Source organism: Bombina bombina, chromosome 2 (genome assembly GCF_027579735.1).
Source record: "Bombina bombina isolate aBomBom1 chromosome 2, aBomBom1.pri, whole genome shotgun sequence".
NCBI classification, from domain to species: Eukaryota; Metazoa; Chordata; class Amphibia; order Anura; family Bombinatoridae; genus Bombina; species Bombina bombina.
In genome coordinates this window covers 602,329,451-602,356,010 of record NC_069500.1, presented here as the reverse complement: position 1 = coordinate 602,356,010, position 26,560 = coordinate 602,329,451, and the positions used below count along the sequence as shown (strand labels likewise).

General features: G+C 37.1%; 1 protein-coding gene across 3 annotated transcripts in view; it reads right to left on the bottom strand.

The window, feature by feature from the left end:
• Nucleotides 1–26,560, bottom strand: part of PTAR1 (protein prenyltransferase alpha subunit repeat containing 1) — a 211,915-nt gene that overhangs the window by 157,693 nt on the left and 27,662 nt on the right. For all 3 annotated transcript variants that reach the window (XM_053702517.1, XM_053702516.1, XM_053702518.1), the window contains exon 2: nt 25,003–25,172. In XM_053702517.1, coding sequence (XP_053558492.1) covers nt 25,003–25,172 — 170 coding nt within the window. The remainder of the gene's footprint in view (nt 1–25,002; nt 25,173–26,560) is intronic.

The window sequence follows — 26,560 nt, the reverse complement described above, 5'->3', positions numbered from 1 at the left end:
TAATCTGTCAGACGGCACAGGATATAATTGCTTAAAACGTTTAGAAGGAGTAAATGAATTACCCAAATTATTCCATTCTCTGGAAATTACTTCAGAAAAAGCACCAGGAAAAACTTCTGGAATAACCACAGGAGATTTAAAGACCTTATCTAAACGTTTAGATTTAGTATCAAGAGGACCAGAATCCTCAATTTCTAAAGCAATTAGTACTTCCTTAAGTAAAGAACGAATAAATTCCATTTTAAATAAATATGAAGATTTATCAGCATCAATCTCTGAGACAGAATCCTCTGAACCAGAAGAGTCATTAGAATCAGAATGATGATGTTCATTTAAAAATTCATCTGTATAAAGAGAAGTTTTAAATGATTTTTTATGTTTACTAGAAGGAGGAATAACAGACATAGCCTTCTTGATGGATTCAGAAACAAAATCTCTTATGTTATCAGGAACATTCTGAACATTAGATGTTGATGGAACTGCAACAGGTAATGGTACATTACTAAAGGAAATATTATCTGCATTAACAAGTTTGTCATGACAATTAATACAAACAACAGCTGGAGGAATAGCTACCAAAAGTTTACAGCAGATACACTTAGCTTTGGTAGTTCCAGCACCAGACAGCGATTTTCCTGAAGTATCTTCTGACTCAGATGCAACGTGAGACATCTTGCAATATGTAAGAGAAAAAACAACAACATATAAAGCAAAATTGATCAAATTCCTTAAATGACAGTTTCAGGAATGGGAAAAAATGCCAGTGAACAAGCTTCTAGCAACCAGAAGCAATAAATAATGAGACTTAAATAATGTGGAGACAAAAATGACGCCCATATTTTTTTAGCGCCAAATAAGACGCCCACATTATTTGGCGCCTAAATGCTTTTGGCGCCAAAAATGACGCCACGTCCGGAACGCCGACATTTTTTGGCGCAAAAGAACGTCAAAAATGACGCAACTTCCGGCGACACGTATGACGCCGGAAACAGAAAAGATTTTTTGCGCCAAAAAAGTCCGCGCCAAGAATGACGCAATAAAATGAAGCATTTTCAGCCCCCGCGAGCCTAACAGCCCACAGGGAAAAAAGTCAAATCTTTAAGGTAAGAAAAATATTTGATTCAAATGCATAATCCCAAATATGAAACTGACTGTCTGAAAATAAGGAATGTTGAACATCCTGAGTCAAGGCAAATAAATGTTTGAATACATATATTTAGAACTTTATTAAAAAAGTGCCCAACCATAGCTTAGAGTGTTACAGAAAATAAGACTTACTTACCCCAGGACACTCATCTAAATGTTTGTAGAAAGCCAAACCAGTACTGAAACGAAAAAATCAGCAGAGGTAATGGTATATTTATAAGAGTATATCGTCGATCTGAAAAGGGAGGTAAGAGATGAATCTCTACGACCGATAACAGAGAACCTATGAAATAGACCCCGTAGAAGGAGATCATTGAATTCAAACAGGCAATACTCTCCTCACATCCCTCTGACATTCACTGCACGCTGAGAGGAAAACCGGGCTCCAACCTGTTGCGGAGCGCATATCAACGTAGAATCTAGCACAAACTTACTTCACCACCTCCATAGGAGGCAAAGTTTGTAAAACTGAATTATGGGTGTGGTGAGGTGTGTATTTATAGGCATTTTAAGGTTTGGGAAACTTTGCCCCTCCTGGTAGGAATGTATATCCCATACGTCACTAGCTCATGGACTCTTGCTAATTACATGAAAGAAAAGGCTGCTTTAATTTTTTTTTGGTTACATAATCTCAGTATTTGCACTGATGCAAATTGGTTAAAGAGACATGAAACCCAAAAGTTTTCCTGATCCCCATGATTCAGAGAGAGCATACATTTTTAAACAACTTCACAGTTTACTTTTCTTATCCAATTTGCTTAGTTCTCTGGTATCCTTTTTTGAAAAGCATACCTAGGTAGGCTCAGGAGCTGGGAGCTAGCTGCCGATTGCGGATTGGAACAGCCAATAGGATGAGAGATGCTCAAATCCTATTGGCTGATTGGAACAGCCAATAGGATTTTAGCAGCTCTAATCCTATTGGCTGATTGGAACCTTTCAGCCAATAGGAATGCAAGGACGCCATCTTGGATGACATCACTTGCATTCAAGTTCCAGTTTACGGCAGTGACCGTATTGAAGAGGAGCTCCGTGCCGGATGTCTTTGAGATGGACCCGCTCCACACCGGATAGATGAAGATAGAAGATGCTGTCTGGATGAAGACTTCGCCGGCTGGATGAAGATGGAAGAGGCCGCCGGATGAAGACTTTGTGCAGGCTGAATGGATCCTTCAAGCGGGACTTCAAGAACTGTAAGTGGATCGTCGGGGGTTAGTGTTAGGTTTATTTAAGGTTTTTTTGGGTGGGTTTTATTTTTAGAGTAGGGTCTGGGCAGTAAAAGAGCTAAATGCCCTTTTAAGGGCAATGCCCATACAAATGACCTTTTGAGGGCAATGGGGAGTTTAGGTTATTTTAGATAGGCATTTTATTTGGGGGGAAAAGGTGGGGTATGGACAGCGCTAAAAAAGCTTAAAAGATCACCACAACCACAATAAAAGTTAATAGGTTATAATTTAATTAATAAAATATCAAATATTCAGTAGATTATTAAAATGCCATATACTGGTTGCTATATACAATAAATGTAGTGACCAATCAAAAAATTCGAAATAATTAATGTCTTAAAAAAATAAAAAATCGCTAAACACTGCTAAAATCAAATAAACATAGCTACAAACTATTCATGTCATGAAATGGCTAAGTAATGGATAAGTAGAAAATAATTTAAACAAGTGGCAACAGATGTTTCAGTAGGTAATAAGGTAGTCCGTAATATATGGAATACTCACAAACAGAGAGAGCTTCTCTTTTATTGAGTGCACCCTTTATTATTCTTTGGTACATTTAATATCTATTGGTTGCCTTAACAAGAAGGCAAATTTAGATGTGGAAAGGGTGTAATATGTGTCAGTATATATTCTATAATCCAGATAAATCAGAGGAACTGGAAATAAAATGCAGAAACACCTGTGGTATGACACTATATATTAAATATATATATTGTTAATTTATTATTGTTAATTTATTAAACTACTGTTCAAAGTCAAGAAAAATAAAAGAAGGAGATTAAAGTATGAAATATCAGAAAGAATAAAGCCAATCTTGCCCGGCACTTGGATTATCCTGTTAAGTTAACTAATGCATTACCTTTGAGACAGGGATTAACCAAGGGTAAATAACGGTACCATTAAAATATCAATTTAAACACAAAACTTGCTTCAATATGTACTAATTTATTTGCCATTACTTAAACAGCATTGTAGGCTATCCTATTTGAGCACATTACAAATCTTATCACAATATAATTCGATATTAACCCAAAGTAATAAAGTCCATTTAAGCTGGGGATCCCCAATCAAGATGGTAACCGGCAAGTATGAACTTGCAACTGCTGGAGTGGATATAATTGACAGAGGGATTGTGACAAGCAATTGCGATGACAATCGGCAAGTATTGACTTGCAATCAGTGGAGCGGATATACCAGACACAGGAACCGCAACAAGTAATTGCAGCCCGTGGGAACTCCGAAATCGGTTGGTATTTCGCAAGGTGAAGGGGAGGATGACTGTCATAAATCAAGTGAGTAAATCTGAGTGACCGAAGTATGCGGAGGATCGCACGGTGAAAGGACAACAAAGTCATTGATTTGGTTGTTATTTGCTAACCCCATCTCTGAAACCAACCGGAGGCACTACTTAAAAGTGAACTGTTTATATTATCGCAAATGTTGCTTTTCTCACAAAAGGTTTATGGATACAGTTAACTGTGAACTGGGCAATATAAATTGTTTCAAAATAAGTTCTTGATTAAAAGATAACTGGCTACATCAGAACCACCTCTGGGGATCCCCAGCTTAAATGGACTTTATTACTTTGGGTTAATATCGAATTATATTGTGATAAGATTTGTAATGTGCTCAAATAGGATAGCCTACAATGCTGTTTAAAGGGACACTGAACCCAATTTTTTTCTTTTGTGATTCAGATAGAGCATGCAATTTTAAGCAACTTTCTAATGTACTCCTATTATCAATTTTTCTTCGTTCTCTTGCTATCTTTATTTGAAATAAAAGCCATCTAAGCTTTTTTGGGTTAAGAACTATGGACAGCACTTTTTCATTGGTGGATGGATTTTTTTCCACCAATCAGCAAGGACAACCCAGGTTGTTCACCAAAATGGGCCGGCATCTAAACTTAGATTCTTGCATTTCAAATAAAGATACCAAGAGAATAAAGAAAATTTGATAATAGGAGTAAATTAGAAAGTTGCTTAAAAATTCATACTCTATCTAAATCACAAAAGAAAAATTTTGGATTCAGTGTCCCTTTAAGTAATGGCAAATAAATTAGTACATATTGGGCTCCATTTATCATTGCAATTCTCCTACATTTACGCCTATAAATACGCCGGCGTAAATTCTCTCCTATGTATTAAAACAAAATCAGACCAAAAAAACTTATTTTCGACCGAAAAATCCGACCACTCTATTCTATCTCGCCAAGGCGCACATGTGCGCCGATTGAAGCTTAAAACAGCGCTTTTTCGGTCGTATTTTCATCAAATCGATGATCGCCAAATTTCATATTTATCACTATTTTGCGCCATGGGAGAACCTAATATTCTCCTACAATTACGCCCTCCAAAGTTCTCCATATCCACTGAGGAGAACATTTCATTTACTTCATTTTTTGTGAGAGAGAAGATGGAATATTTTCTGCTGTTGTCTGCTATTTCTTTGGCAAGGGCCCGTGAAAATCGTCTTGCTGATGGTAATATGCCCATACGGAGACGCCAAAGAGTGCCTAGAGTTTTTTTACCCCGGTGTGGACTACAGGCATTGTCTGATAAGGAGATAAAGCAAAGATTTCGTATAAATAGGGAGAGTATTATAAATCTTTACTCTCTGATCCAAAATGACATAGACCCTAGGACAAGAAGAACAAGGGCGATACCTGGACTTTTAAAATTATTAGCAGTTTTGCATTTCTTGTCAACTGGTTCATTTCAGGCAGTCTCTAGTGCTGTGGTGGGCATTAGCCAGCCTTCATTTTGCAGGCATCTAAGAATTGTTTTAAAAGCAGTTTTGAAACATCTGAAGAAGTTTATTTTTGTACCCAGGAATATGCAAGAATGGCACACAGTTAAGGCATCTTTTTATCAAGTAGCTGGTATGCCTAATGTTCTTGGTGCAATTGATTGCACCCACATAGCTTTAAGACCACCAGCTTTAAGGGAGGAGCAATACAGGAATAGAAAAAGCTTCCATTCACTGAATGTTCAGGCTGTTTGTGATGCCAACCTAAAAATTTGGGCTGTGCGTTCAGGATTTCCAGGTTCCTGCCACGATTACCATATCCTCAAACAATCAGCATTATTTACATCGTTTGAACGTGGAGACATGCCCCATGGTTGGCTATTGGGTGAGTTTAACTTTATATTTTTTGGTGTTATTGTTTTTATGTTTAATTTTGGTTTTCAACTTTGAAGGACATAGATTTGTAGTTAGATGTATATACACTTTAGACCTTTTTTTTTTGTGAAAATTAATTTTATGATCTTTTCATTTATGTTATTATTTCATTAATTTCTGTATTGCTAAAAGTGCATATAGATTGTTATTCCAATGTAATAATTCTTTTAATTTTTTTATTTGTAGGTGACAGTGGTTATCCGTGTAGGCCTTGGCTTCTGACACCAGTACCATCGCCCCATACACGTGCAGAGATCAAATACAACGAGTCACACCGTAGTACAAGAAGTGCTATCGAGAGAACCTTCGGTGTGTTGAAGATGAGATTTCGTGTGTTGGACAGGTCAGGGGGAGACTTGCAATACTCACCAGAGAAGTGCAATGACATTATTTTAGTATGCTGCATGTTACATAATATTGCAATATCTCAAGTTAACGAAGATGATTTGTGTCTTGAGGATCAACCAGATGACATCTATGTCCCCCAACAAATATTAAACAGGCACACTACTAGGGCCGGTGTTCAAAATCGTATGGAAATTATTGAGAGATATTTTTCATGTAAGTAATTGTATTTTTTTTGGGTGGGGGTGGGGCAAAGAATTAGTATTATATTTCTGGATTTCTAATTATCTTAACATTGTATTACAGAAACCACGGATAACACAGGAGTTGTTTGAAAATTGTCCAATAATAATCCTCACTACTGTTATATAATCAGACAGATGAAAAAAAAAAAAAGTTGTGTTTATTTGTTAATAAAAAAATTTAGTTTTTATTCTTTTAATAAAAAAATTTTGAACAAACAAACAGCCTTAATTCTTTTTTGTATTTTAAATAACATTTTTATTGTAATAACAAATACTTGAATACTGAAGCATGTAACATTTTTTCAAAAATAACTTAAACTGTAACCAAATTCTAGTGTTTAACTTTTCAACATATAAACAATTTGAACATTAAAGTGCAAAAACAAGAAATATTAATAATTAATTATTGAGTAGGAAATCTTCGATTCAAAATTTCTAATTTCTTTTTGGAATAATCCCTCTTAAATTCTGAATCAGCTTTTAAAATTGCATTTCTTTCTTCTTGTAATCTGATCAGTTCTTTAAAAAATGCACTTTGCTCATTCCTGAACCCCAATGCCATGTCTGTGAGGTTTTGTATATCATTTCCCCTGCCTGTGACATCTTCTGGGTTTATCAATTGTTCTGGTCTTTCATCTTCTTCAGAGTCATTGACCATGATATTCTGAGGAGTTTCTAGATTTGGTGGTGTTGGTCCCTCTGATGTTTGTCCCTCAACCTGAGTCTCATCCTCATCTTCTGGACATACAGAATCCTCAACCAGAGGTTCCAAATTGATTTCAACCTGATCTTCTGTATGACATGGAAAATATGTATTATTAATAGGTTACATTCATAAAAAAACAAAAAATTAACATGACAATTAGAAGACAACCTACCCTCGAATAATAATATAGAATTGTCCTGCATGGATTGTAGTAAAGCACGAACACCTACAACAACATAAAAATAATATTAGAATATCAACAGCATCGATTTATACAATCAAAATATACATTAGACCACAAGTTATCAACAGTGCTCATCTGGTTGTTAATTGTTATTAAAATATATAAAAACTATTGGGTTTTTTTTTACAAATAACTTACTCTCCCCTTCTTCTCTTTGTACTGTGGATGTGGAGGGTTCTTGGTCTTGTGAGGTGAATTCATTTTCCAAAGGTTGATCCTCTTGTGCATCAATCTCCTCTTCCTGACGTCCCTCATCTTCTTGCTCTAAATAATATAAATATACTTGTATTAAATTTCAATAATTATAGATAAAAACACAATTTCAAATATTTAGATAGATTTAGATAGACAATAGATAGTTATAACAATGACTAGATTACTTTTATTATAGTTCATGCCTCCATTTTCTCCATAATCCTTATTTGCCAAATAAAAATGTAAACTAATCACAATTTTAATATCCAATAGCAGAAATCTACAAAATTAAAGAGATAGTGAGCATATCTACATATACTTTCCATAAAGGAATATCTATTGAATCGAAATAATTACATAATAGATTTCAATAATAAAGATATATAATTTTTAATTCTCTTTTTTTAAATTATGAACAACAAAATTTGGGTGTCGTTTACATTTAACTTACCTCTAAAATCCATAGTGTCTGCTGGGACATCCAGGCCAACCACAACGGCATCACCCATCCGTGCATAAAGCATCTGTTCAAAGTCCGTTAATTCGGCCCTATATCCAGGGCCTCCACCGGTTCCTTTGGCAGATTGCTTTTCCCTGCAAACCTTTTTCTTTATGTTTTTTCTAATATCAGTTACTCTCTTCCGACAAGCCCGCACATCCTTAGGAAAACTTCCTTCAGCTGAAACAGATCTACTGATTTGTGTCCAAATTGTTCTCTTTCTCTGTGGGTTTACAGTTCTGGCTTGGTACCCAATGATTTCATCGTAGTGTTCGATAACAGCTTCGACCAAAATACAATTTTGCCGATGAGTGAACATGATACTTCTCCCGCTTTTGGTCTTTCCAGCTTGGGAAGATGCCATTGCAAAAATGTGATACAATAGAGCGCAAAAAATAACTAAAAAGTGTTGATACAAACTAAATAAAGTTTTCTTTTATAACGGTTTCAAAAAAAGTATCTAAAATGTAGTTGATGAAAATGGGCGTATACTGTATGATGTTCTGGAAAGATATATGTCGCAGTTTATTTTTCATATGGAATACCTGGATTTCCATTTTTGTTTTTAATAACAATTTTATATGTAAATAAAGATAATTTGGTTATGAATAACAATATTAAATTTAAATATCATTACATTGTTTTACTTTTATTTCACCTTATCAACGGATACATGTAACATTTGTTAATGTTGCCAAAAAAATAGTGCTGTTGTGGCGCAGTTCTATACAATGTTTCATTGTTATTAAAATGGATAAAAAAAAACATCAAGTTGTATACTAAAATACGATTTTTGATAATATTTTCCAAAATATGTATCCAAATTGAGTGCTATTTGTAAAAATAGGTATTAGCTTACAAAATTGCGCATTTAAAAAAAAAAAATTAGTCCCGTCAGTGAGTAGAGATTGAATAATATTTAGAAAATGCCACGATCCAAGAAGTTCTCTATTGGAGAATTATTGATTATTTCTTACACTATGGATAAATATTTTCCAAAAAAAAGGAAAGGGATTTTCACTTTGGACCAGGACACAAGAAACCGAATTCTCTGTGAAATGGTGCGAAGAGTAAGGAGAGTCTCTTGCCCACAGTTTTTATGGATAAAGATAGGACTCAAGACACAGGTATAAAAAATGTAACTGTATTAAAGTAAATTTATCTTTTAACTTTTTTTAAAATGCTATAGATAATAGCACTCCAAATAATAATCCAATGGATGAGCAAGGAGAAGAAGATATGGATAACATTGAAGGTAATTTTAAAAAAAATTATTTGACATTTCTTTAACATATATATTTTATAAATATAAATTTATTTGTAATAAAAATTTTAGGACATGTAGAGCCTACAGAGTCAGAAATTGAGGATACTATGCATAGTTGGCAAGATGAAGAACATTTGGAACAAGAGGACGAGGAGGGCCATGAAGAAGATGAGGTTCATCAAGGAACATCAGGTGATTTTTTTTTTAATTTTTTAATGGTGATATATCTATTCTACAAACATTATATATATATATATATATATATATATAAATAACAATAGATATGTATGCATATATATATATATTTATATATTTTTATATACACATATATATATATATATATATATATATATATATAGATATAGATCAATTTTATTAATATGTGTATAAAAATTTTTTAAATACACAAATATATATATATATATATATATATATATAAACACAAACACACATATTTTTTTATATATCAATATATATATATATATATATATATATATATATATATATATATATATATATATATATATAGATATATTAATATATATATCGACAGATAGATATATGTATATAGATCAAAAAAGACAGATTTAAATATAGAAATAAAATTTATTGAAAGATAACATAGATAGAGAGAAAAATATAGTGTAAGATAGATATATTTTAAAGTTACATTATCAATACATTGTAATCAAAATTTTGTTTTTTGAAGAAACTCAACAAAATATAAGAAACTTAGAGGTGCACGATGAAGACTCTCAGTCACCTCAATATTATAACTGGGGTAAGTGTTATAGCATTTATGAATAAATATATGTTATTGCTGTTGGTAATTCCATTGACAGATATTTTTTTTACTCTCATGTCTATAAATGCTATTCAAAAGAATCAAAATATACGTTTAATATAAATATATATATTTTTTATTTTTTAGTTTCGGATGATGAAAAAATTGTAATAAGCAAAAAAGAGCTCCTTGAAGTCCTGCTTAAAGCTGAAACTGGACTGATAAGCAGTTACTCAGCAGTCAGGAAAATGAGGCTGAAATATGAAAAAATTTAACTTTTTCATTTATGTGTTATTAAAAAATTTATGAATGTGCTAGCAACATTTTTTTTTATTTTATATACAGAATAAATGCATATATTATTTAACAAATATAAACAATTGTCGTTATTGTGTAATATATTGAAACATCTTATCAATGAAAGGGTAAGATTAGGTCAATGTAAGACGTTAATTTGAAAAGAATAGTATTGAAATGTCTAGAGGGGTTGTGTAAAGTAGGTAGAGAAAAACAAATTAGTTGGTAAAGATAAAAGACGTGTTGAAAATCAAAAGGAATAATAGTTAAAGGTCTGCATGGGGTGTCTAAAATAGCTAAACAAAAGACAAAAAAACAAGACTTTGTAAGACATGTGCTAAAATAATGTAGAATAATAGTAAAAGGTCTGTATGGGGTGTCTAAAGTAGATAAACCAAAAAATAAGGACTTTGTAATATGTGAGACGTGTTAAAATAACGTTGAATAATAGTATGGGCTCCATTTATCATGATAAATGGAGGCCTAAAAGGTCTGTATGGGGTGTGTAATGTAGAGAAACCAAAACACATGACTTTGTAATAAGTAAGACATGTGTTAAAAATAACGTTGAATAGTAGAAAAAGGTCTGCATGCAGTGTGTTAAGTAGATAAACCAAAAAAAATGACTTTGTAATATGTAAGCCATCTGTTAAAAATAACGTTGAATAGTAGTAAAAGGTTGTGGTTTGTAAAAAAAAACACAAAAAGAATAATAATATAGAAATTCATATTACAAATATAAATGTTTATATAACATTAAATTACAACAATTATATAAAATTAATAAAAAGAATGGCTATATCCAGTAATAAAAAAGGAAAATACCAAAAATATGCGTTTTTTTACGATGATGGAATGGTAAATATAGTCGAGATTTATCATTAACACGCCGCATCTCGACTTTGGAAAAAAGCGGTATAATACGACCAGTTTTTTGATAAATATTGGCGCACAAGTGAGCCTCACAGAGGGCGAGCTGCGGAGAACTTCTTGGAGAACTGAAAGTCGGATTTCTCCAAACAATGATAAATGGAGCCCATTGAAGCAAGTTTTGTTTTTAAATTGGTATTTTAATGGTACCGTAATTTACCCTTGGTTAATCCCTGTCTCAAAGGTAATGCATTAGTTAACTTAACAGGATAATCCAAGTGCCGGGCAAGATTGGCTTTATTCTTTCTGATATGTCATACTTTAATCTCCTTCTTTTATTTTTCTTGACTTTGTTAATTTATTAAACTACTGTTCAATCTCCATGCACCTTGTTCCTGCAAACATTGCTAAGAAAAGCAGGAACAAGAGGATCTGTGTAATTGTTATATCTTTGGTGCTGCTAGTTTTATATTACTTATATATATATATATATATATATCATACTATACATATATGTGATTTAACAAGGGCAAATACTGTTCATTTTTATCATATTATACCATGAAAACAATGCCAATTTTATGAACTGGAAGTGAATTTAAAAGTGTCTTAAAATTGCATTCTCTATATCTGAACTATAAATGTTTCATTTTGACTTTCATGCTTCTTTAAATTAATATAGAAAAAAGATGGCATCCACCTTCTAGCTGAATGCATAAAAAAAACTATTTATTTGTGCAACTTCATTATAAAACTGACACTTGAAAGATCAGACTAAGAAACGGTAAATAAATCCCTTGCGACAGATCTGACAATATTGGGCAGTCAGAACTCCTACTTTGGGGGTATAAGGGAAACGTGAGCTTAATACCAAGAGGTCATGTATTACCTTTCCAATATGCGACTTTCTCGGTTTTGTAGTGTTAAGACACTTACTGTTATCCTCAGCTGTACCGCAGTCTCTTACTCTCCTTGTACGGTGGTCTTATTTTGCATACCTGTCTCTGTGTGTTGTTCCACTGCTATTGCGGGATACAGTGTTGCCGGTCTGTGGAGTCTTCCTGTCACGTGTGTCGCCTTTGTCACGTGCAACACTCCAGCCAATCGTAGCTTCTGAAACTCAGCTTTTCGAAAATTAATCCGTGAGGGTTCTAGGGTTGTTTAACACTGCGCAGAGTTTAGGCTCTTACTTTCTAAGCCTGCTGGTGGACAGACAATGCCCTTAGATCAACGTGTTTCTCCTTCTGGAAGGCTTTTTCAAAAAATTTAGTTTTTGGCGATGTGGGGGGCTGGCGGTTTAGGGGTTAATAGGTTTAGTTCGTGGTAGTGATGTGGGAGGCCAGAGGTTTAGAGGTTAAATACGTTTATTTAGTGGCGGCGGAATCCGGAAATGGCGGGATAGGGGTTAATACTTTTATTTAGATTGTGGCGGGGTCCGGGTGCGACGGAATAGGGGTTAATAACATTATGTAGGTGGCGGTGATGTCGGTGGCGGCAGATTAGGGGTGTTTAGACTCGGGGTTTATGTTAGGGTGTTAGGTGTAAACGTAACTGGTTTTCTACCATAGAAAGCAATGGGATATCTGGCAGCATCGAACATAAGCTTTCGCTGCTTTCAGACTCCCATTGATTCCTGTGGCATCTGCGGCCTCCAGGGTGGCGGATTGAAAACCAGGTACGCTGGGCCGGAATAGCCGTGAGCGTACCTGTTAACTATTTGATAACTTTAAAAAAGTGTCAAATAGTGCCAAATTGTGTATTCGGAACATCTGTAACAACGTAAGCATCGATCTGTGTCGGATTGAGACCGGCGGATCGAGTTACGTCACAGATTTCAACTTTTGCCGGTCTGTAGGCTTTGATAACTAGGTCGGATCAAGCTCGCAACAATTACGCTGCGGAATTCCAGCATATTTGCGGTTGACAGCTTGATAGATATCCCCCCCAATATCTCAATTTGGGATCTACATCTGGACTTCAATCTGATAGCATTTTGAAATACAGAAGATTTCCTCTCAGCAGATACCTTTCTTTTCAGGATTGCTGCCTGTTCTCAAAATCTAGAGCTTTTTCCTGAGGTTTAGGCCTCAACACAAACCCCCCCTGAGATTTTCCTATTGGACTTCACTACTGTGCAGCGCCATATGTGCGCTGATCAATAACAATCTCAGATACCTGCACAAAGCTTTGTCATAGAGATTGAAAATGGAGACTGCTACATATATCTTGACTGAATTGAGCCGTTTGCTCAAAGGCTACAGAGTCAAATTTGAGAAGTTACAAATGGCGTCTAACCCTATCAGTGCTTGCTCCTCTGAAAAATGTCTCTAATCGGAGCCTGTTTGCTTAGAAGAGGAGACACACAGAGCTTCTCATCCCCAGTGCATAATACCCGCTACTAGACATTCCTGTACACTTACTACAATTCCTAATACCAGGGATAATATAGCGCTAAGGGAGATTCACGGTTGGCTCTACAACCAAGGGTTGTTCTGCTTTTACAGTGGGCTATGATACCAGCAACTAATGGGACCGCAGTCAACATCTCTACCAGACCAAAGACGAATAACTGGCTACTAACACTCACATTACCTGGACCGGAGGACCCATTGACTAGGCGAGACTTTGCTGCAAATTTTTCAGTTTGTCCACAGCTGCCATCTGCCTCCATTCGAACGGAGACGCCAAATGTGAGCCGGGACACAGGTACTGTCTTTCCATCTCCCAAGCTGCTCTGTCTCAAGCTAGACGTTGCAGAACTGGCTCCTAGCGTAACCGTGCTACCAGTAAAAATCCCCTCATTTGTCCAGGAACTGTGCTGCCTGAGGGATATCTGGTACCGGAGATCTGCCCAGCTGGACCGCATTAGAGTGGGCTAATGGTCTTTTATATTCTCCCTTCTGTCCTAGCTTAATTACCTTAGCCATCCCAATGGAAAACAGCTGGGCAGCAATAACAAGAACACTAATAGACTCACTTCATTAGCAATTCTTCAAAGTACGTTATAGGCAAAAATAAAGTTATATACACCATGTTAAAGGGTAATATTATTACACCCCTGCCTTCCTATACCTATGCCCCAAATTTGCCTGTAGAATCTACTGTAAATCTATATATTTTCAGAAATTGAAAATAACTGTAACAAATAATCTATATCGATGTCAAGTTAAAGCTAGATTCACCAGGGATATTTTAGACTTAAATAAGTTACCTAAGTTTATTTTATTTTATTAGTGTTAATATGTATATTTCACTGTCATAAGAAATGTTTACTCTCCTCATATATATGTCCAGACATACAAGCTATAAAGCAGCATATTTTCTACTGGTTCATTCACACAATATTCCCATGGTAGGGTCTTATATGTTATAATTGTGATATTTCTAATTTCCTTGTCTCTATAGCACCGCACCCAAAGGGGTGTTTGATTCTTTAAAGTATGTTATAGGCAAAAAATATATTTCTATGCACCATATTACCGGGTTATATTATCCCTCCTTTGTCTTTAAATACCTATGTGCCCGATTTGTCTATAGACCTAATGTGCCTATAGAACCTAACTTGTTAGAAAGGGACATATGTAATGTATCATGTAGCTGAGCTGCCATCCCTTACTCTGTACAAAAGAACTAGAAAACCCATCTATTCTCATCATTTGTTGTGTAACAGTAGCTCCCCTTGAGAGTATACATCTAGATCTTAGTTATCACTAGCAAAAAGCGAATACAAGTTTTAATTTATATACATGGTAGATACTGCAGTTCTCACATTGTGTATTGAGCAGATATCCATATTCAACCTGAACCTTAAGACGTTGGACTTTGCTACTAAGCGGACATAACTTTACCATTATTTAACTTTCCTACAGTTGTAGTTTATTTTACTCTAGAACTAGATTGTGTTAATGTTCAGAATTTTAAATCCTACTTGTAGGCCCATAAGTGGCCTAACACCCTCAACACCTCCAGCAAGTGTTATCTCTATTAGAAATGAAAGCCCAAAAGTGGCTTTAGTACAGCAGAGGAGGTATGAAATCTACAGAAGCTAAAAAAGAGGTTTCAAGGATAAAGGTCATGAACTGTCATGGAGTATTATCACTTATGTGTCTGGTATTGTTTTACAGGCCAGTTTTTATTCTGTCATTATATATACTTCTGACATTGTTGTGAAATTCTGTAAAATCAGGGTTATTCCACCAAAACAGAATTTATGCTTACCTGATAAATTACTTTCTCCAACGGTGTGTCCGGTCCACGGCGTCATCCTTACTTGTGGGAATATCTCTTCCCCAACAGGAAATGGCAAAGAGTCCCAGCAAAGCTGGCCATATAGTCCCTCCTAGGCTCCGCCCACCCCAGTCATTCGACCGACGGACAGAAGGAAAAATATAGGAGAAACCATATAGTACCGTGGTGACTGTAGTTAGAGAAAATAATTCATCAGACCTGATTAAAAAAACCAGGGCGGGCCGTGGACCGGACACACCGTTGGAGAAAGTAATTTATCAGATAAGCATAAATTCTGTTTTCTCCAACATTGGTGTGTCCGGTCCACGGCGTCATCCTTACTTGTGGGAACCAATACCAAAGCTTTAGGACACGGATGAAGGGAGGGAGCAAATCAGGTTACCTAAACAGAAGGCACCACGGCTTGCAAAACCTCTCTCCCAAAAACAGCCTCCGAAGAAGCAAAAATATCAAATTTGTAAAATTTGGCAAAAGTGTGCAGTGAAGACCAAGTCGCTGCCTTACATATCTGGTCAACAGAAGCCTCGTTCTTGAAGGCCCATGTGGAAGCCACAGCCCTAGTGGAGTGAGCTGTGATTCTTTCAGGAGGCTGCCGTCCGGCAGTCTCATAAGCCAATCGGATGATGCTTTTAAGCCAAAAGGAAAAGAGAGGTAGAAGTCGCTTTTTGACCTCTCCTTTTACCAGAATAGACAACAAACAAAGAAGATGTTTGTCTGAAATCTTTTGTAGCCTCTAAATAGAATTTTAGAGCACGGACTACGTCCAAATTGTGTAACAAACGTTCCTTCTTTGAAACTAGATTCGGACATAAAGAAGGTACAACTATCTCCTGGTTAATATTCTTGTTAGAAACAACCTTTGGAAGAAAACCAGGCTTAGTACGCAAAACCACCTTATCTGCATGGAACACCAGATAGGGCGAAGAACACTGCAGAGCAGATAACTCTGAAACTCTTTTAGCAGAAGAAATAGCAACCAAAAACAAGAACCCCTTGAAGAACTGAAAGAACTAGATTTAGACTCCAGGGAGGAGTCAAAGGTCTGTAAACAGGCTTGATCCTAACCAGAGCCTGAACAAATGCTTGAACATCTGGCACAGCTGCCAGTCTTTTGTGTAGTAAGACAGATAAAGCAGAGATCTGTCCCTTTAGAGAACTTGCAGATAATCCTTTCTCCAAACCTTCTTGTAGAAAGGAGAGAATCTTAGGAATTTTTATCTTATTCCATGGGAATCCTTTGGATTCACACCAACAGATATATCTTTTCCATATTTTATGGTAAATCTTTCTAGTTACCGGTTTTCTGGCCTGAACCAGAGTATCTATCACAGAATCTGAAAACCCACGCTTTGATAGAATCAAGTGTTCAATCTCCAAGCCGTCAGCTGGAGGGAGACCAGATTTGGATGTTCGAATGGACCCTGAACAAGAAGGTCCTGTCTCAAAGGTAGCTTCCATGGTGGAACCGATGACATATTCACCAGGTCTGCATACCAAGTCCTGCGTGGCCACGCAGGAGCTATCAAGATCACCGAGGCCCTCTCCTGTTTGATCCTGGCTACCAGCCTGGGAATGAGAGGAAACGGTGGAAATACATAAGCTAGGTTGAAGGTCCAAGGTGCTACTAGTGCATCTACTAGAGTCGCCTTGGGATCCCTGGATCTGGACCCGTAGCAAGGAACCTTGAAGTTCTGATGAGACGCCATCAGATCCATGTCTGGAATGCCCCATAATTGAGTTAGTTGGGCAAAGATCTCCGGGTGGAGTTCCCACTCCCCCGGATGGAATGTCTGACGACTCAGATAATCCGCTTCCCAGTTTTCCACACCTGGGATGTGGATCGCAGATAGGTGGCAGGAGTGATCCTCCGCCCATTGAATTATTTTGGTCACTTCTTTCATCGCCAGGGAACTCCTTGTTCCTCCCTGATGATTGATATACGCAACGGTCGTCATGTTGTCTGATTGGAATCTTATGAATCTGGCCTTTGCTAGCTGAGGCCAAGCCCTGAGAGCATTGAAGATCGCTCTTAGTTCCAGAATGTTTATCGGGAGAAGAGACTCTTCCCGAGACCATAGTCCCTGAGCTTTCAGGGATTCCCAGACCGCGCCCCAGCCCACTAGACTGGCGTCGGTCGTGACAATGACCCACTCTGGTCTGCGGAAGCTCATTCCCTGGGATAGATGGTCCAGGGTCAGCCACCAACGGAGTGAATCTCTGGTCTTCTGATCTACTTGAATCATTGGAGACAAGTCTGTATAGTCCCCATTCCACTGTTTGAGCATGCACAGTTGTAATGGTCTTAGATGAATTTGTGCAAAAGGAACTATGTCCGTTGCTGCAACCATCAACCCTACTACTTCCATGCACTGCGCTATGGAAGGACGTGGAACAGAATGAAGAACTTGACAAGTGCTTAGAAGTTTTGACTTTCTGACCTCTGTCAGAAAAATTCTCATTTCTAAGGAATCTATTATTGTTCTCAAGAAGGGAACTCTTGTTGACGGAGACAGAGAAATTTTTTCTAGGTTCACCTTCCATCCGTGTGATCTGAGAAAGGCCAGAACGATGTCTGTATGAGCCTTTGCTTTTGACAGGGACGACGCTTGTATTAGAATGTCGTCCAAGTAAGGTACTACTGCAATGCCCCTCGGTCTTAGAACCGCTAGAAGGGACCCTAGTACCTTTGTGAAAATCCTTGGAGCAGTGGCTAACCCGAATGGGAGGGCCACAAACTGGTAATGTTTGTCCAGAAAGGCGAACCTTAGGAACTGATGATGTTCTTTGTGGATAGGAATATGTAGGTACACATCCTTTAGATCCACGGTAGTCATAAATTGACCTTCCTGGATAGTGGGTAGAATCGTTCGAATGGTTTCCATCTTGAACGATGGTACCCTGAGAAATTTGTTTAGGATCTTCAAATCCAAAATTGGTCTGAAAGTTCCCTCTTTTTTGGGAACTACGAACAGATTTGAATAAAATCCCATTCCTTGTTCCTTTATTGGAACTGGGTGTATCACTCCCATCTTTAACAGGTCTTCTACACAATGTAAGAACGCCTGTCTCTTTATTTGGTTTAAGGATAAGTGAGACATGTGGAACCTTCCCCTTGGGGGTAGTTCCCTGAATTCCAGAAGATAACCCTGAGAAACTATTTCTAGTGCCCAGGGATCCTGAACATCTCTTGCCCAAGCCTGAGCAAAGAGAGAGAGTCTGCCCCCTACTTGATCCGGTCCCGGATCGGGGGCTACTCCTTCATGCTGTTTTGTTAGCAGCAGCAGGCTTCTTGGCCTGCTTACCCTTGTTCCAGCCGTGCATCGGTTTCCAGGCTGGTTTGGGTTGTGAGGCATTACCCTCTTGCTTAGAGGATGCAGAATTAGAGGCCGGTCCGCTCCTGAAATTGCGAAAGGAACGAAAATTAGACTTATTCTTGGCCTTGAAAGGCCTATCTTGTGGAAGGGCGTGGCCCTTCCCCCAGTGATGTCTGAGATAATCTCTTTCAATTCTGGTCCAAATAGAGTTTTACCTTTGAAAGGGATGTTAAGCAATTTTGTCTTGGATGACACATCCGCTGACCAAGACTTTAGCCAAAGCGCTCTGCGCGCCACGATTGCAAACCCTGAATTTTTCGCCGCTAATCTAGCTATTTGCAAAGCGGCATCTAAAATAAAAGAGTTAGCCAACTTAAGTGCGTGAACTCTGTCCATAACCTCCTCATATGGAGTCTCTCTACTGAGCGACTTTTCTAGTTCCTTGAACCAGAACCACGCTGCTGTAGTGACAGGAACAATGCACGAAATGGGTTGTAGAAGGTAACCTTGCTGTACAAAAATCTTTTTAAGCAAACCCTCCAATTTTTTATCCATAGGATCTTTGAAAGCACAACTATCCTCGATAGGAATAGTAGTGCGCTTGTTTAGAGTAGAAACTGCCCCCTCGACCTTAGGGACTGTCTGCCATAAGTCCTTTCTGGGGTCGACCATAGGAAATAATTTCTTAAAAATAGGGGGGGGAACAAAAGGTATGCCGGGCTTTTCCCACTCCTTATTCACTATGTCCGCCACCCACTTGGGTATAGGAAAAGCGTCGGGGTGCACCGGAACCTCTAGGAACTTGTCCATCTTGCATAATTTCTCTGGAATGACCAAGTTGTCACAATTATCCAGAGTAGATAACACCTCCTTAAGCAGTGCACGGAGATGTTCTAATTTAAATTTAAATGTCACAACATCAGGTTCAGCTTGTTGAGAAATTTTTCCTGAATCTGAAATTTCCCCATCTGACAAAACCTCCCTCATGGCCACTTCAGATTGGTGTGAGGGTATGACAGAACAATTATCATCAGCGCCCTCCTGCTCTTCAGAGTTTAAAACAGAGCAATCGCGCTTTCTCTGATATGTAGGCATTTTGGATAAAATATTTGCTATGGAGTTATCCATTACAGCCGTCAATTGTTGCATGGTAATAAGCATTGGCGCGCTAGATGTACTAGGGGCCTCCTGCGTGGGCAAAACTGGTGTAGACACAGTAGGAGATGATGTAGTATCATGTTTACTCCCCTCATCTGAGGAATCATCTTGGGCAATTTCATTATCAGTGGCAGTACTGTCCTTACTTTGTTTGGACGCTATGGCACAATTATCACACAAATTTAAATGGGGAGACACATTGGCTTTCATACATATAGAACATAGCTTATCCGAAGGCACAGACATGTTAAACAGGCTTAAACTTGTCAATAAAGCACAAAAAATGTTTTAAAACAAAACCGTTACTGTCTCTTTAAATTTTAAACAGAAAACACTTTATTACTGAATATGTGAAAAAGTATGAAGGAATTGTTCAAAAATTACCAAAATTTCACCACAGTGTCTTAAAGCATTAAGAGTATTGCACACCAATTTTCAGAGCTTTAACCCTTAAAATAACCGGAACCGGAGCCGTTTACAAATTTAACCCCTATACAGTCCCAGCTATAGCCTTTGCTGTGACCTAACCAAGCCCAGAGGGGAATACGATACCAAGTGACGCCTTCTAGAAACTTTTCCAGCTACTTTCAGATCCTCACACATGCATCTGCATGTCTTGCTCTCAAAAAACAACTGCGCAGTAATGGCGCGAAAATGAGGCTCAGCCTACAACTGGGAAGGCCCTCCCTGACTGGAAAAGGTGTCTAACATAGTGCCTGCCGTTAAAAAACGTTCCCCAAGTTTATAAATGTGAATTATCAGCATAAACATGTATAAAATGCCCAAATAAAGCAATCGATTTAGCCCATAAAAGTGTCTACCAGTTTTATAGCCCATATTAAGCCCTTTATTCTGTTTGAGACTAAGAAAATGGCTTACCAGTCCCCATGAGGGGAAATGACAGCCTTCCAGCATTACACAGTCTTGTTAGAAATATGGCTAGTCATACCTTAAGCAGAAAAGTCTGCTAACTGTTTCCCCCAACTGAAGTTACTTCATCTCAACAGTCCTATGTGGAAAAAGCAATTGATTTTAGTTACTGTCTGCTAAAATCATCTTCCTCTCACAAACAGAAATCTTCATCCTTTTCTGTTTCAGAGTAAATAGTACATACCAGCACTATTTTAAAATAACAAACACTTGATAGAAGAATAAAAAACTACATTTAAACACCAAAAAACTCTTAACCATCTCCGTGGAGATGTTGCCTGTGCAACGGCAAAGAGAATGACTGGGGTGGGCGGAGCCTAGGAGGGACTATATGGCCAGCTTTGCTGGGACTCTTTGCCATTTCCTGTTGGGGAAGAGATATTCCCACAAGTAAGGATGACGCCGTGGACCGGACACACCAATGTTGGAGAAATACTGATTTCCAAACTCTTGCTAAGTGAAAACATTAGTATAGTGTTTAAAAATGAATATGAACTTGCTTTCTTTGTATTATTCGAGGGCTGAAAACACTGCATCATATTTGCTGTTTTGACCAGCTGTCATTTTCTGAAAATAAATGCTCTGAATGACAATATTTTTATTTGGAATTTGGGAGAAATGTTGTTAGTAGTTTATAGAATAAAACAAAAATGTTCATCATTTTTAAAAAAAAATTTTTTGAATTGCGAAAGTTTGATTTTAACTTTATTTTATAGTTTTTTTTATTTTATGGAGGATGAAACAAAAACATTTCCAGCAATTACGGTCAAAGTACAAAAGGGAGTCACATCTTTTGGATTTTCAATCACAGCTTTCATGCGTCTCTCCACCAGTCTTTCACATTGCTGTTGGGTGACTTTATACTACTCCTGGTGCAAATTCAAGCAGCTTAGCTTTGCTTGATGGCTTGTAATCAACCATCTTCCTTTTGATCACATTCCAGAGGTTTTCAACAGCGTTCAGGTCTAGAGATTGGGCTGGCCATGACAGGTTCTTGATCTGGTGATTCTCCATCCATACCTTGATTGACCTGGCTCTGTGGGACGGAGCATTATCCTGCTGGAAAAACCAATCCTCAGAGTTGGGGAACATTGTCAGAGCAGAAGGAAGCAAGCTTCCACCACCAATCCTACACCAAATTTCACAGTGGGCGCGAGACACTTTGGCTTGTGCACCTCTCCAGGTCTCCGTCTAACCGTTAGACAAATAGGTGTTGGGAAAGCTGAAAACTGGACTCAGAGAAAAATGACCTTACTCCAGTCCTAAAAAGTCCAATCCTTATATTTTTTTGCAAACCTCAGCCTCTCATAGATGAAGGGCTTTATTCTAGCTTTGCTCGACTTCAGCCCTGCCCCTAGGAGCCTGTTTAGAACAGTTCTCAATGTGCACTTCACCCCAGCTTCCATCCTTTTTGTAGGTCACTTGAGGTCATACTACAACTGTTGAGTAACATTCAAACGAGTTAGCGGCCGTTCCGGGTGGTGGAGAGTCATTTTCACACTCTGTAGCTTTGTTGTCCGCAATGTCTGCTGTCTTTGAAGTTTTAAGGATGGAAGCAACCTGACGTTCACTGTATCTCTCTGCCAGTAAAGCCACAATTGAACCCTTCTTTTACTCACTCAAAACATTTCTTTTCAACTCTTTTGGCATGATCAAGTTATTTTATTATTCCAATTACTTTTGAGGTACTACTAGCACTGTTTTTACCATACAGCTGGGCCTTTTACAAGAGGGTAGTGATGACCAGCAGTGGTATGTATGTAATGCAAAGAGACATTTGAGTAAATTAGAATAGCACATAACTGCATGGATTTCTCAGGCTATAAAACAATCACAATACTTCTCCCTATTATATATAAAGCAGTTATCGTTTGTTTTTGTTTTTTAATACAATATGAAGTAACACAATAAAGCACCATTGACAGTAAATGTATTGAGATTGTAATTGAAAATATTTCATTTTGTGTAGTAGAAAAGCATTTTGTAATATACTATTATTTATTTCACCCCCCTTTTCCTGTAATTTAAGAGAGACATGGAAGTCAAAATTAGCCTAGGCAGGCTCAGCTGCAGAAATGCATTAATGGAAACTATTTGATGATTGGTGGCTACATACATATGCCTCTTGTTATTGTCTAACCAGACATGTTCCGCTAGCTCCCTGTAGTGCAGGCAATAGTACAATAATAAAATGACCTAACACAGTTTCTCAACTCCAGTCCCCTAACAGGCCAGACTTTCATATCTGAATTAGAGCACATATTAAATAATCAGCTAATCAGTAACGTTGGTTATTAACTTGCTCTCATCCATCAGCTGATTATTTCACATGTGTTTTAGTTCAGATATCATGAAAATTCAGCCTGTTAGGGGAGTTCTAACTGGAGTTGAGAAACACTCAACTCAGATATTTATCTTTATGTCCCTTTAAATCACTGGTGCATAAGCACTGTTTTATACTCTTGATTGCATTTAAGATATACAGTAGAGGATTTGCCATATTAATTGACTCTTATGTCCTCATGAATCTACAGCCTGGGTGCAATCCCTTGTTGTGACAGAGGTAGTGATGAGCTATGGCACACATTTTATTTATTATTAAATTGAAAAAATGTGCAACAAGCGGCAGGCTAAAAGGCTACAAGGGAAGTACCTTAGCTTAACGGAGTAGGCGCCTCATCCTTGAACGCCAGATTCACCTTCTGGTTGTAGATAGGTGAGAGTCAAATATAAACCAAGTATAACTCCTGGGTGAAGTGAAATTTTCAATGTTAACGTCTAAGTGTATTAGTACAAAATACCATGCACAGCCCAATATCGGATCAAAGTAAAAAGTTAATCATTTATTATCAACAAGTAAAAAATGGAAAACTCCCAAAGCGGTTAGCAGGGTGCCTACGTCATCTGAAAAGTTTCGCGCTTGTATTGCGCTCTCTCAAAGATTGGCCGGATTATAGGCGTGTACCCTAAAGGTACATGTTGTATTGTGTCAAATTGCACTATAGATAAGACCTTATATTACGATCGGTATGCAAAGTAGCAAACCTAACATAAAAACAAACTAGAGTAGTCTACTTTCCTTTCTAGTTTGTTAGTACAAAATACCACGGACTGAGCCTGGTATTTTGTACTAATACGCTAAAGCGTTAACATTGAAATCTTCACCTCCCCCAGGAGTTATACTTTGTTTATATTATTATTATATTACTATTATTATCTTGACAACCCGATAAAGACGATAGAATAAATTAAGGCCAGACTGCGACAGAAGGATTACAGATCCTTGCTCCCTAGAGAGCAAACAATCTAATTTAAAAATATCTGTTTTACGATTAGGGAAATATAGGGAAAATTTATGTGAAGTCAGACATAAATTAATCCAACTGGAGAAAGAGCGAGAGAAAAAAGCAAAACAAAAAACTAGATCACTATTCCTAGAAAAAAATAAAATAATAATTTGAATACTTAAACGAAATTCATATAAACAAATAATTCTAAATAGTGAACACCTGGACTGTACTGATTAACATGAACATTGTTCCAAAGAACCAGATAATAGGTCCAAGAAGTGAACAACACACTAATAAGGATACACCAAGAAGAAATGGGATTCATTCCCAAATGGACACTCAAAACTTGGTTACTAACCCATAGCACTATATACATAAGATATAAAATGAAGAATGGTTAGAACTACAAAATGAATATATGTATCCACTTGCTTGTAAAAGGTATATAAAAGGTTAAAGATGATATGTTAATAGAAAAATATTTTAACATAAATATGCATTTTTTTTAATTAGAAAAAGGTTAAAAATGTAGGATAAACAGCCCAGCCTTATCATGCTGGTTGATGTCATAAAAAGTATCAATTCTATAAATAGTGAACACATTAAACAATGTAAAGTATATTACGGAGTGGGATAAAATAAACTACAAAATCAATGACATTAAAAAAAAAAAAAAAAAAAACAAACGAACAAATTTGGGATCTAAAAGTGCTAAAATTCCAATATACACTATGAATGCAAGAAATAAGCTATACATTAACCATTGTTTTTAAATAAATCCACTGATTATATAATACTTCTTTGTTTTATGTGAAGGGTAAATAATTGTAAGCTGCAGAGGCCAACATAATAATTACAATGTAAAGGAGTTACAAAAGTATAATGTCCACACCCATATATTATTTGTAAAGATGTTTTGTATGTATCTTAAAAAAAAAAAAAAAAAATATCAGAAGTCAGTGTGTGACATCTCCATGTTATTTCCTCAGTGAAATAACAAATCTAATAATTGTACCCAGGATAAAATGTTATGTTACATAGCAAGAAGTACTCACCATCTCTGTTAAGCAATCGCTTCTTCTGGCGGTAAAGGAGGAGCTTGTTGTGAACATAAGGAAGCAGGAACTTGATGCACCAGCTCTCTACACCAAGTTTGTTTTCTACTAAGACTATTGGACTGCGGTTATACCTCGCTTCAGGACAAGGGATTAATCCAATTTCATCTCTGACAAAGAAACAGAGGAAACACATATTTCAGTGGACCAAACTACTAAACAATAAAAACAACTGTAAAATAATTATTAAATGTAATTTGGTATTTAGATTGACATTGGGAACAAGTTACCACACAACTTTTTATATTTTTCAATTTTTTAATACTTTTACACCTTATTTTTCTATTTATTTAGTTGCAAAGCCAAATCAGAAATTATTTAACAAAAGGCTGATATATTTATTTATTTATAAAATATTTTACCAGGAAGGATACATTGAGATTTCTCTCGTTTTCAAGTATGTCCTGGGTCCACAAAACATTGCATTGATACAATAGGGTACAATAAAATACAAAAACAATAATACATAATATGTGCAAAAATTTAACATAGAACAGGTAGAAAATATATAATCAACCATGACAGGTGCATTCTGTTTTGAGATATGTAGTGAGGGATCTCTTAAAGGATATTAGGCTTGGAGATGGTTTGAAAGTGTGCGGGAGGTCATTCCATAACTGTGGCGCTCTGTAGGAAAAGGAGGATTGAGCTGCTTTCTTTTTGTATTGAGGCAAGCTAAATAATGTGCTGGTACTGGATCGGAGGTTATAGGAGGTGGGAATAGCCGGGGAGAGCATTTTGCTCAGGTAGGGTGGGAGCTTCCCAGAAAGGCTCTTAAACACAAGGCAGGAAAAATGGCGGGTGCGTCTAGATTCCAGCGTCAGCCAATTTAGTTCTTTTAGCATGTCACAATGGTGGGTCTTGTAGTTACATTGTAGCACAAAGCGGCAGAACGAGTTATACAATGTATTAAGTTTATTAAGGTGAGTTTGCGGTGCAGGTGCATATACTACGTCCCCGTAATCCATGATAGGCATCAGCATTTGCTGTACAATCTTTTCCTTTACTGTAGGGCTGATTCAAGATTTGTTTCTGTACAGGGCACCTAGTTTTGGATAAAGTTTAGATGCAAGTTTTTCTATGTGGAGGCCAAAAGATATATTAGGGTCTAACAACATAACCAAGTTCTTGGACAGCGGTCAGTGTGCAAATGGATTTTTGGATTTTGATGCGTAGATGGGAATTTTGTAATTTGTGTAATTTAGGTCCCGTTCCAAAGATCATTGCGACACAGTTTTGTCAGTGTTAAGGAAGAGTTTGTTTTTGAGATCTACTTTTCTACCTCTGTGAGCTGGTCTTGGAGCACTGCTTCAAGCTGCGGCAGATCGGAATTGTTTGCATAGATTACCGTGTCATCTGCATACATGTGTACAGTTGAGGATTTGCAGACATTAGGCAGATCATTTATTAATAATGTGAATAGTAGGGGGCCGAGAATGGAACCTTGGGGAACACCACACGTGACTGGGAGAGGGAGTCACTGTCAGAAATGGAGACA